Here is a 12,414-nt window from a genome sequence, read left to right as displayed (position 1 = left end):
GATATGTACTAGCAAAGGAAAAATTAAAAATGAAGCAATTTTGATAGGCCAGGTTTTATTGACTAAATGTATCATGACTTGGTTGTTTAAATGTGTCTGGTTACCCAGAACAAGAGACTGATGATATGTCTGCCAAGGTAAGAAGATAAAAGTTTCTCTTCAGGGCTGGTCTCCCCTCAGTACCCTGCATACCCAGGTATTTTTCAGGGAGAGTTACCTGATTCTGGATTTTTTTCCCAGAAAAAAAAAATTCTCTAACTCTTTCATCCCCGTGGCTGCCCTCCTGAACATCCATTGTCCCCTGCTACCTTTTCCACCCAGAGGCCTGATTTTAACCAGGACAACTGTTAAAAGACTCTAGTTCCTGCAAACAAGCAAAGGAGAAAAAAAGAGAGAGAGACAGAGAGAGAAATAGAGGCGGGGGGGGGGGGGGGAGCAAATCAGGAAACAGATTTTTAACTATATAGAGCAGACTGATGGTTACCAGAGGGGAGGTGGGGGGGGGGGGAACAGGTGAAAAAAAGTAGTATACTTATCATGACGAGCACTGAATAATATATGGGGTTGCTGAACCGCTATATTATACACCTGAAACTAGTATAACTCTGTATGTGAGCTATACTGGAATTAAAACTCAAAATAATATTAAAAAAATAAAAAGGACTACAGTTCCCAGCTATGTTTGCTGCCAAAATCAGCCAATGAGAGACCAGGATAAAGCACCAGGTGAAGCTTAGTGGACCCCACAGGGCTAGGAAGCCCAAGAAGGCAAGGTTGTGGCCTCTTTTGCCCCTGCCTCCTCCTGCTTCCTGGAATGAGCACACAAGGGCTGGTGCTGCACTGGGCCATCCTGCGATCCTGAAACCATCCTCGGGTTGGAAGCCGTTGGAAGCCTCAGGACTGAGGGTGAGGACTATGGCATCATCCTATCGTACAGGCCGGGACAACTGGCCAACACATAAACAGTTAGTCTGTTCATGCCACATGCTGGGGAGGGGAAGGTGTCTCCATGACTCAATGCTGGACACAATTCCCTAAAGACAAAACGTCTAAGGAATGTCTGCATAACCTCAGAGAGAAATACAAAGAAGGATCCCAACCAACAGCTCTGAAGCCGGACTGTCAGTAGGCTGGAAGGAACTCAGAGATAACACAAGATGAATTAAAAGTCAGAGACTGCCACGGCCCAAAGGTATCCAGGAGGCGGCCTTTCAATCAAATTATAATATATGAGGGCTTATATAATTATAACTTATATATGAGGATTTTCAAAGCACACGTCTATAAAAGAAAGCCTTATCTCTGACAACAAATCAAACTTTGCCCCAAAGTCAGTCTTTCAAAAATGTGCCAAATGATGACGAATAATGCTGTAGGTGATGTGCACTCGATGTTATTTGCATGAGAACTATGTACTCGATAAAAACTGTGCAGTTGTGTCTCATAAATGACTATTCATGTAAGATCTCCTCACCAGAATGGCTCGTTTCGAGTGAAATTCACAAAGAAATCACTATTCTAAAAAAAAAAAAAAAAAGAAAAGAAAAGAAAAAAAAAGAAATCATTGTTCTAATAATCGATTATACTTCAAACAGCTAAGTAATTCCAACGAGCCTTTCCAGTTGCTTTTACTGACATTTCTGCTTATTAATAACTATCATTAGTGCTAAATCAAACACTATCTATTTAGTTAATCCACTTCCCACTGACTGTCATAATTTTTGGCCTGTTAACATAGAAAAATGCTCCCTTATCTAGAAGCATGGAATGTGTTTTTGCTAAAGTTAAAAAAAAAAAAAAGCAAGCAAGCAAGCAAAAAACTTCAGAATTTCCTCAATAGTATCTCTTTGTAAGAAAATAAGCAGCTTTGTCTAAGACTGTGGGAAGGCAGAGACATTGCTCAGCATGAAAGGTAACAGATTAGTGATGCTGATAGCTGGAATCCTCCACTTATCCTTGGCAAGGAAAATGACAGCATAAGCTTCCCAAACCAGGTCCCTGGGTGTCTGTGCTGGAAATGAGAAACATTCCATTTCTCACCTCTCGCGTGACCTGGGAGTGTGTCACACACGCCCTGGAGAGCAGATGTGCCCCACCCTGCACATCTAAGAGCCTTCCACGTGGAACTGTTTTGAGGCTATTCGTGGGCTCGGGATTCTGCAGGAGTTCACGGGTCTGAATCACAATTAAAGGTCGAGCTCCGAGGGCCACACTGCTCTAGGTTTGCATCGTTTGTCACATACAGGAACTTTGTCACACCCAGGAACTGAAGGACGGTGTAACGAGAGAAATGGAGGCAGGCTACCAAAATCTTAGGAAACCAAACAACCGGCCCTAGAACTAGAGCCGTGGGTAGCAGGACTTAAAACATGACTTGAAAACTGTCCAAGTTTTAAGATCTTAACTCATTTAAAAACCATTTTTCTAAAAACAATTCTAATTTGAAGAATAGAAAGAAAGTAAGCGAATAAAAAACTGTGGGTCCTGGGGCACCTGGTTAGGCATCTGCCTTGGGCTCAGGCCACGATCCCCATAATATGGGACTGGGCTGCATCACGGGCTCCCTGCTTCTCCCCCACTCCACCCTCCCCCCAGCTCAGTACACTGGCTCTTTACTCTCTTTTTCAAATAAATAAATAAAATCTTGAAAAAAAAAAAAAAAAGAAGAAGAAGCAGGGGAAGTCTGGGTGCCTCAGTGGTTGAGCACCTGCCTTCAGCCCAGGGCATGATCCTGGGGTCCCAGGATCGAGTCCTGCATCGGGCTCCCTGCATGGAGCCTGTTTCTCCTTCCAACTATGTCTCTGCCTCTCTCTCTCTCTGTCTCTCATGAATAAATAAATAAAATCCTTAGAAAAAACAAAACAAAACAAAAAACAAACCAATAAGTACTAGAAAAGCAGCTGCAGCCATTGAGAATTTCATGAAAAAAAAAAAAAGGTTCATATCACAGTTGATGGCATCCTGGCCCGCTCACAGGGGATTCTTTACAAAAGTCAGGAGGGTTCTGTGCAGGAACTAGAATGTGAACTCTTCAAGATCATACACGTTGTCTCACAAGTTATGCCTTCTAGTTAGTTCGTCTCCTAAGTCATTAGGGGGAAACAAGATAGTCCTGTGCCAACCCATCCCCGAGAGCCACCCTGAATGTGTACCTGTAGACTTACATGTACGTCTTCCCATCTGCCCAAGTTTTAACATCACATGGGAGAGGGCGTCAGCAAAACAATAAACAGTAACAATAAAACCCTTGGGAACGTTTATTCGCATTCGGAGCCCTACAAGATCAAAGGTTCAAAACTGGGTGTTCGGGGTAAAATTTGCAAATACCACTTTGTCAGGGTTACCAGCAAAACTGGCTGGAAAGACAGGATGAAAAGACTATGCCAGCAACACAGGCGCCTGCCACGCTGAAAATACCCTCTGCTAACAATGGAGGACCTCTGACAATCTAACTATGAAGACCCTCGGGACCGCTTTAGAATGTCACCCTGTCCCTGTGTGACAAAGTAGGGCCCTGAGTTTCCTTATTGGCTTTACGTTCTCCAGCTGTTAATTTGCCCGGATGTTTACATATTTGTAGATCTTCTAATAGCTGAGTTCATTTAATCTGCCAGGTCTTCAGAGGCACCTTAAATGTGTTCACTCAGGGCCCTTGATCCCCTCTGCCTCTCTGCGGCGGAATCTGATCTCTGATGTGTCCATGACAAATCTGGTTGGCTGGGCTATAAATACACACAAACGTGTGGAATAGTGAAATGACCCCTTAATCATCTTAAACATAACTGCCTACTTTGCTAGGAAAACAAGCGACTGAAGTTTTCAAAGTAAAAGAATTTCGCTAGATTTTTGGAAAATAGTAAATATAAAGGTTATACATCTATCTCCCTTCCTCCTGCACCTGATAAATGAATGGACACTCGAAAAAGAAAAATTCAGTAAGCGGTAGGCTTTTTGTGTTGACCATACGGTGAAAGTATACTTTTTCTGACAGCCTAAATAACTTGACATCACAAGAAAATACATTCGGTAGGCTTCCATTAACTCCCTAGATCTGAGTTCAGCGATTATTACTGAAGAAAATAGGTAACTTGCCAATTAACTGTTACTTGAATCATATCTTAAATATACTATTCTAATGGCAGCTTGCAGTGTTGACTTTTTTTTTTTCTCTCTCTCTCTCTTTGGTATCCTTTTCACAAGCCATAAAAAAAAAAAAAAAAAATTCTCTCAAGCCTAAAATTATCTACCTTTTCAAATGTTCACAGTTTCTGAAGTAACTAAAACCCTGAAAAATATAGTGTGTAAGTGGTCTAATTCTCAATCTCAACAAATCCTCAGACTGGCATAAATTGAGACTGCAAGTACAAAAGCAAAAATTAGGTGAGAACAACAAAGTGTTTGCAAATCGTGTTTAATTTATAAACTAACACACGTTATCACAGCTTCTGCTCTCTCTTCCTGGCATCACTGTATCTCCAACATACCTAATATATACACAGATTCCTGATTATCGTGTACTCTCATTGCACTTAGCAACACATCTATCTCGATACAGAATTCTATGTTTTCACATAGTAAATTTAATCTCCGTTAATTATTTAAAGACTTTGAAATCACGGACCTGCAACCAAAAAAAAAGAAAAAAAAAAAAAGAAAAAACCTCTCAGCTAATTTTCCTCCTATTACCTTTAGCCATTGGCCAATTGGTTTCTTTTACGCAGATACTTTTCTTGAACTGTTCGACTTCTGTTTTTAATGAAACGAATTCTCCTCTTCGAAGTAGAAGTCTGCTATGAACGTAAGTCACCTGGGAGCCTGGCCAAAGTCTGCAATAGCACAGCTGAAGGGTACGGCCATTTCACAGGGTCCTCTCACAGAGTATTTGGTTTGCTTTCCTAACTTGCTAAAAATAGTAGATTACACAGGCCACCTCCATCTCACGGCTCAAGAACTCACAAAAGGCTGGACTATGGATTGTGGAAACACATACAACACATTCAATTCAAGAAGTCAGGATATTACAAGTTTTCTAGATTCCTTCCGTTTACTCTCCAAAACAATACAAATGATCTGGTGGTTATTGGCATGGAAACCTCATAATGCTCCCAAATTTCAGAACTTCAAGCATGAGTCACAGAGTTACCTTAACTGTTTTAAAATATGTTTTTGATCTGTTGTGGCCACAAAACCGAATACAGGAAGACAACTATAAAAGCCGTATTAAGAATCACACAACGTGTTAGTTATAAATATGGATCTAGGAAAGGTGGTTTTTGAGACATGAGAACTTAATTACATATTCCAAGTTTGTTGCGTGAATTCTCAATATACTTATTTCACTAACATTTTAGGAGCTATTGTTCTGGGTATGAACCTCCACCACAAATAAATTCGTGTCTGGGTTTTGTTTTGGTTCCCCCCCCCTTCTTATTCCAATCAAAATATTTTACCAAGTTTCAGACACCATAAATTAGATTTCAGTTTCTCTTAGAAAGACAAAGAAGAAGGACAAAGTTTGCATTGATTAGCTGCTATAATGAGTTCACTTCATAAGTAAATTTAAATCTTGAAATTACTCGTTATTTAAAAAAAAAAAAAAAGTCCTTGATGTGGCAGTTCAATCTTGTTAACCACACAGCATGTCATTAAGCAATGCTGCTGTTTTACTCAAAGGGAGACTGTTCTGCGTCCACAAGTGAGCAGCCACTAAAAAAATATTTTGAGATGGAAAAATAGCAACTGAATTTTAACGTTTCACAATGTTTCCAAATGCTGTGGAGGCAGGTCTTCTGTGAAACCACTCAATGTCACAGCCAAGTTTAATGTCCTTCATTTTGTAGCTACGAGGGCACCATCAACTGTCTGTAGGATTAAAAATTAGATTTACCAGTAATTGGGTCAAAACAGGGTTACTTATGGACACAGCTGGTTACCGACAAGTGTAATTAGCCACTTGCCCCTCATTTTATGGGTCCCCATCTCTAATTACACCTAAATTCAGCCAGCAGGCATTTAGGAATACACATTCACAAAGGTACAACCACCGTGCCCTTCATCGACGCCTTTCAAAGGAGAGCAAGAGAAAGGCCCGATGGTAATTTATAACTTTTGCCTTATTGATCTTTAGGACTATGACGTTCAGAATAATCTAACACTGTAAGACAGCCTTGTTTTTGGGAACACCTCCCTGGATACCCTTCTCTAAAGATAATATCCTTGAGTCTTTGGCAAAAACTTTAGCAAAGTAGGCAGCCCAAGCTGAGCCAAGAAGCAATTAACTGAAACAGTCAACTCACATGTTAACTCCTAACACATCAGGGTGAGTTAGGAGTTAACGCAGGAGTTGACTATTTCAGCTAATTCACCCCATGTTATTAAGGAAAGCATTTTTGTTATAAAAGCACGTTGTTGTTGTTGTTGTTGTTGTTGTTTTGCAAAAGCCAAGATGGATCTATGAAACTTTTACTTCTCTGTGGATGTGAAATGATAGTCACCCTACCCCCCTCACAGGTTCAAAGAGTGGCACATTAGTATTCAAAGGCAATTCGATTAAACTGTGTAAGTGAAAGTACCCGGGAATCTTCACATTTCTAGCCTTCACCTCGCCTGTCAGAATAAAGACACACATGCTATCCTTTAAAAGGCGCATTTTCAAACCTGATACCTGAAATACAAACCAGTGACATTTTTGAATGTCAAGACAGATGAAAGTGGATCTTTCGGTATCGTAGTGCCCAACCAAAAAGCTAACTTTTAACACTTCTGGCTGAGACTGTTACAAATTTCAAAATAATCAGTATCTAACAAAATAAACTAGGTTATTTCACAGTACAAGTTTAGAAGCTAAAAAAAAATTTTTTTTAAAAAAATCCAAATAATAGTACTTAAAAGTTCCTACTTCTTTCTAAAACTCAACATTCAGCCAAGTTGAATGCCTCACTTAGGGTACGGGAGCAGCAGGAGACCCTTACTTCTCTATTTTCCACAAAAAGCATCGCTTCCAGCCTTAAAGGCATATGCTTCCACAATAAAAAGGAAAGCCACAGTGTCAAAATGTTGATATAAAAAAAGTCTATCCAAGTTTAGCTGCCTAGAAATCTCTTCTTTTACAACGGTGCAGCACTTTTACAAGCAAGGAAAAACATACCATCTTCATTCAGCTATTGCCATGGCCTTGGATAATCTAGGCGTTTGCTCACACACCTAAGTATCTACATCTCCTGTTCCTATAGACAGACACTGACACTGCTATCGCTAAGTAAAAAGTGGCCTGACGCTTTCTGTTTCAGGAAAAAAAAAAAAAAAAATCATTGCATCAAAGGACGGATGAAGTTATTCATAACAAACCAAGTTCGGCCAGACTTGCTTCTACTGCTTCTCAGTAAAGGCCCCCACCCCAAAACCAGCAGTAAGAATACACTGTGTAACTAAACTATTCCCAAAGCAACCCAGAGCCCCAAACTCCACGGACTCTGTGTCACAATCCCCTTCATTCAATCATTGCATATCCTTAAAATAATATAATATTTACTCACTTTCAATGAATCAAAGCAGGCGATTACTCGTCCATTTTCAACTTGGCAGCTTTTCGAAGGATGTGCAAATTTACATTCCGTGTCTGGCCGTGAGCAAGTCCCCCTTTGGAACTCTCTACATACTTCCAGTGTTAGCCATTTTGTGTCCCGAATCGGTGTGACACTAACAGCCATGTTTATAGATTTTACAGGTAGTTAAATTTTTCAGTGAAACCAACCAACCCAACCCCCCCACAAAAAAAAAAAAAAAAACAGCAACCAAAAAAAAAATAAAATAAAATAAAAAGCTGAACTGATAAAACTGTAAAATGATGATGAAAATGTCCCCTCCAAAATACTTTTTTTTCCCCCACTCCCTGCTTTAAAAGTACATGGAAAATTGTGTTGTCAATATCAAGGAAAAGCTCTCCCACTAGAAATTCACAGCATGAAACTGTTAATTCAAAGAGGTTTTGGTTTTTAGAGAAATACCAGAATCGTAAGTAGATGAACGTTTAAAAGTAGGGCCTCGAATCAGCCTTGTGCTCTCAGTAACCCCTTCCCAGTGCCAATTGGGAGCCCAAAATGCAAGCATGAAAACGTGGCCGACCCTTTGACACCGAATTTCCAAGCTGCTCTCAGCAAAGTTGTCTGAAAGGGGAATCTCCTCACAGCTGAATTTGCAATGGAGTTTGGTGGTGCAATCGGTATTGATTAGTTTGGCATAGACAGATGCAGCAGTTTAGAGCAAATCGAGAAAATGATTTTTTTTTTTTTTCCTCCTTGATTTCCTGGCAGAAGAGATCTTACTTTTTCAGCAAACTTTTCTTTTAACACTAAAGCAGCCTAGGGCAATGCCAGATACTTAGAGCTTTTGTCTTGATTATAAGTAGAAATGGGGGTGTCTGGGCTAGAGGTGGAGGGTGGATGTGCTGTCGTCACAGTCTAGCTGGCAGCAAGCAAGGCAAAAGCAGAGACTGCTCTAGAAGCGGGTCCAAGCAGCAGAGACGTCAGGAAAGGCACTTCTTAGTACCAACCTGTAGAAAAAAGAGATAGGTTAAGATTTACTAAGTAGCACTTCACTGATGTCCTACAGTATCACAACCTTGCCATGTGCTAGCAGCCTAAGTAATATTCAAGCCAGCTTCTCGCTTTCTCTCTGTCTGTCTCTGTCTCTCACTCCTTCCCCTTCCGTCTCTCTCTTACACACACACACACACACACACACACACACACACAATACTTACAGTGAGGCATATTGCAGCCAGCCATCGTAGATTTATTAAAAAAAGGGGCCGTTTCCCCTTGTGAAGCAATGCATGATAGAGAGATAACCAATCACAGATAGTGTTGCAGCAATATTCTGGGCAGAAAGCCAATAGTGTGGGTTGTCTTATGAAAGGTCGCGCCTGTCAGACGTTCATTACTATGCTATAAGCACAGAAAATGTCCATCAGATGTGACTTATTCCACTGCAAGAGGACGAGCATGTGGGTTTTGAATTTACCCAACATGCAGTGAGTGGACTAAACCATGTTAGCTCCCCCAACCGCCTCCAGGGCAGGTCCGAGCCTTCCAGGTCCTTCCCCGGGCGCTGCAAAGCCAGGCCTGGGGGCGATCGCAGCTGCCTTCCGAGCTGCCTCTGCCTCGGGCTCTGCGCAGGGACAGGCCCCCCGCCGCCGGCCCCCGCCGGCCTGACACGTGAAAAGAAAAAAAAGGAAGGGGTGTTTACGAATGGTACGTTCTCCTGACCTATCCAATTCACTTCCTTCCAGAGCCCAGGTCCTGCCCCTCCTCTGCCAGCCGCTCTCCTACTGTAAAACTATTCCATTCAGCCGGCAGACACTTTGTCAATATATCACGGGCAGGCGAGAGGCGAACAAAAGCATCCTTTATTGGCACATTTTTTTCAGCAGAAGCTGAGGTCATGGGGGGAAAATAAGGAGCGCAGTGTTGTCAGCGGCTCGGGCCAATCTGAAGTCGACCTCCAGGGAGAAAGTGATCCCATCGCAGAGACCTTAAACATCCAGTGAGCACTGCGATGGGGGCAGCGCCCCGGGGGCCGGAGGCTGGGGGGGCTGGTGGGGGGCCCTGTCCCCGCGCCACCCCTCACCTCGGCACCAACTACCTGATGATGCCAGCGCACGTCTGCTTTCCGCCACTTACTTTCTCTTTCGGATCAGGATTGGGAAAACTCTCGCAAGAGGCTTAGCAGCTGCAGAAGCCAAAGCCCACGGTCTAGCTGTTTGCGTGCTGAGGGTCAGCAGCAAGGGAAGGGGCTGCAGTGGCTCCCCAGGTCTCGCACCGGCACGAGAGAAGAGTGTTCGAGCCCACCCACTTCTCCGGAGGCCAAATATGGTCAGTTGGCATAGGGTACATGTGGAACCATACTCGGGAAACGGGCTAGCATAGCCGAGGATGTGAATACGTAAATGCAGAACCTAAACAGACCTATCTCTGGCTGTCCAGCAGAGTTCCTACAAACTTCTTTTAGGGTTCATGCTGGGGATCCCTGGGTGGCGCAGCGGTTTAGCGCCTGCCTTTGGCCCAGGGCGCGATCCCGGAGACCCGGGATCGAATCCCACATCGGGCTCCCGGTGCATGGAGCCTGCTTCTCCCTCTGTCTGTGTCTCTGCCTCTCTCTCTCTCTCTGTGACTATAATACATAAAAAAAAAAAAAATTTAGGGTTCATGCTGGTGTCCCCAATATTGTTATCATTATTATTTTTTTAACTAGCAGTTACCAGGTTGGGGAAACCCTGCAGTAAGACTATGACTTTTGAGAAAGGTTCAGAAGAACCAACTCATCTGTTTGTTTGTTTGTTTGTTTGTTTGTTTTCAAAAAGCTTTCTGGCCCTAACTCCTGGTTATATAAAGACAAAGTCGAGTCGGTCATGAACTCGAAGAGTCATTCACCTTCCTAACATAAAGCCCCGCTTTGTATTCAGGACCTCTCAGCTGCTCCAGGCCTTCAGCCTGTACCCATCCGTGGCCAACAACCTCTTCTGTCTTTCTCCCTACAATCTTCAAGAGCCTCACCTGCAACCATTCACCTCCTTGGGAAGCCGGCTAAGAGGTCACCTCCTCCAGGAAGCCCCCAAGACGTCTCCTTCCCCACCTCCACCCACCCATTTATTGACACTGTCTTTTCTGAATTATCTTTGCACCCCTACCCGGTGTATTACTCACCTATACGCGTGACCCGCTAAATTATATGCTCCCCCAAACAGAAATAACGTCGCTCATCTCAGACCCCCAGTGCCTAGCACAGTGATGGAGAATATATGGAGCTCCCTAGCTCTGGTTAAAGCTAAGTGATTGATTACTACATCTGGCCTGGAATTACCCCCAGGGCACGCAAGTACACAAACACACGTGCAACACATGAACGCACACACGCATCCATCATCGCCTCTATAAATCACCGTATTCCAGGGTCACTCAGGGGCCCTCCCGCTGCCCAGGAGTCCTCCCCCACCCCAGATTCCTGGACAGCTCCCTCAGAAATGCCACATAACCGCCTTTCCAAAGCTTCTAACACTTTCGAGCCCCTATCCCCCCATTTTCCCCTCACTAGTAGCACACGACGATCTCACCTGTCACAAATATTCCACAGTCAGAAGAGAAGCCCTCAGGCATGAAGTCCCTCTCACTGTCCAGCCACCCGTCTTTAAACCCTCCTTCTGCATCTTTCACTGTGGTCTTCCAGTTCGGCCTTCCCTTGCACACCGCGTTAAGCTTCCAACTTCACTCGCTCCTTCTCGAAACATCTTTCCCTTACACTCCCTGCATCTGTGAAAGCCCGGCCTTGCCTACATTCTTGCTCTTAGGCGTCAACAAGACTGAGGGGGCTCCGCACTAGAGGGGGTGGCCTGGCGGGAGAAAGGGGACCCTGCCTGGCTATGCGTCCTCCTCTCCCTAAGCCTCTTAATCTGACGTTCCCAAATGTCTAAAGGGTCATCCATACCTCGGGCTGGTTTTCTGCTTCTTCGGTTGTGGATCTGTATCAGTGTGGCCTCCACACTCATCACTTTACGGCTCAGCCGTGGCCCTCGATGCTCCAATTCAAGCCACATCCAAAGACTATGCTCATCCTTATCTCTGACCTCTAACAGCAGCTACAGCTCCTTCTTTCTGGAACCTTTCCTCTTGTCTTCAACTGACACATTCTAACCTTTTGGTTCTTCCCACAGCTGCTCCTCTGGTACCCTCCCTCATAGAGAGGAGCTGCGCAGAGCGGGGAAGATTCTTGGCATCTACCGTGTTGTCCTAGGCTCCTGGGACTTGTGACACGCCACCCCTCTGCCTGGTGTGACACACTTCCTCACCCCTTCAGCTTGGTAAATCCCTTCTCCTTGTTTAAGTCGCTATCCAAATACCACCTTCTCTCTAGGCCTGGGCCAACTGTGCTAAACATTATTCCATCTCAGAATATCCTCAGCACTTTATAGCTCTTGGAACTCTTGCCTCCGAGGTAATAAACTCCCTGACAACAGGGCCTATCGCCATTTTTTTGATCCCAGTTCCTAAAACATAACAGATGTTTTTAAAATGTCTGACAAATGAATGGATTTTATTCAAACTCCCAGGAATAAGCATATATATATAGATGTATCCCCAACAGCAGGGAAATAGTTCATCAAGATCTATGGGGGGGGCAGGGGGTCACACAACAGGAGAAAGGAAAATGGTACCATTAGAAATCTCTTCATTGGTCAGTGGTTATGTCTAAATATAACCACAAAATCAATTTCTAGGTTCTTCGTCCTTTCTGCCATGTTTCCAGGCTTAATCTCACTCAAGCACAAAATATACTTCAATGAGTGAAATGCTTGCAAATTGGCATTTTGGACATTTTCATTTTTCTGTAGCCGAGATAGTCTATTCACTTCAAAAACTG

General features: G+C 43.5%; 1 protein-coding gene across 32 annotated transcripts in view; it reads right to left on the bottom strand.

The window, feature by feature from the left end:
• Nucleotides 1-12,414, bottom strand: part of MBNL1 (muscleblind like splicing regulator 1) — a 204,081-nt gene that overhangs the window by 136,939 nt on the left and 54,728 nt on the right. For 9 of the 32 annotated variants that reach the window (XM_072727165.1, XM_072727167.1, XM_072727170.1 and 6 more), the window contains exon 2: nucleotides 7,536-8,551. The exons of 19 other annotated variants lie outside the window; for them this stretch is intronic. In XM_072727165.1, the coding sequence (XP_072583266.1) occupies nucleotides 7,536-7,709 (174 nt within the window). In that variant the 5' untranslated portion in view covers nucleotides 7,710-8,551. Of the gene's footprint in view, nucleotides 1-7,535; nucleotides 8,552-8,761; nucleotides 9,339-12,414 lie in introns of those variants that run through there. 4 more of the 32 variants (XM_026015775.2, XM_026015777.2, XM_026015778.2 and 1 more) reach the window with 2 other exon arrangements.

The sequence above is a fragment of the Vulpes vulpes genome, chromosome 11, assembly GCF_048418805.1.
Source record: "Vulpes vulpes isolate BD-2025 chromosome 11, VulVul3, whole genome shotgun sequence".
NCBI classification, from domain to species: Eukaryota; Metazoa; Chordata; class Mammalia; order Carnivora; family Canidae; genus Vulpes; species Vulpes vulpes.
The sequence above is the reverse complement of the archived record's forward strand: the minus strand, read 5'-3'. Positions and strand labels throughout refer to the sequence as shown.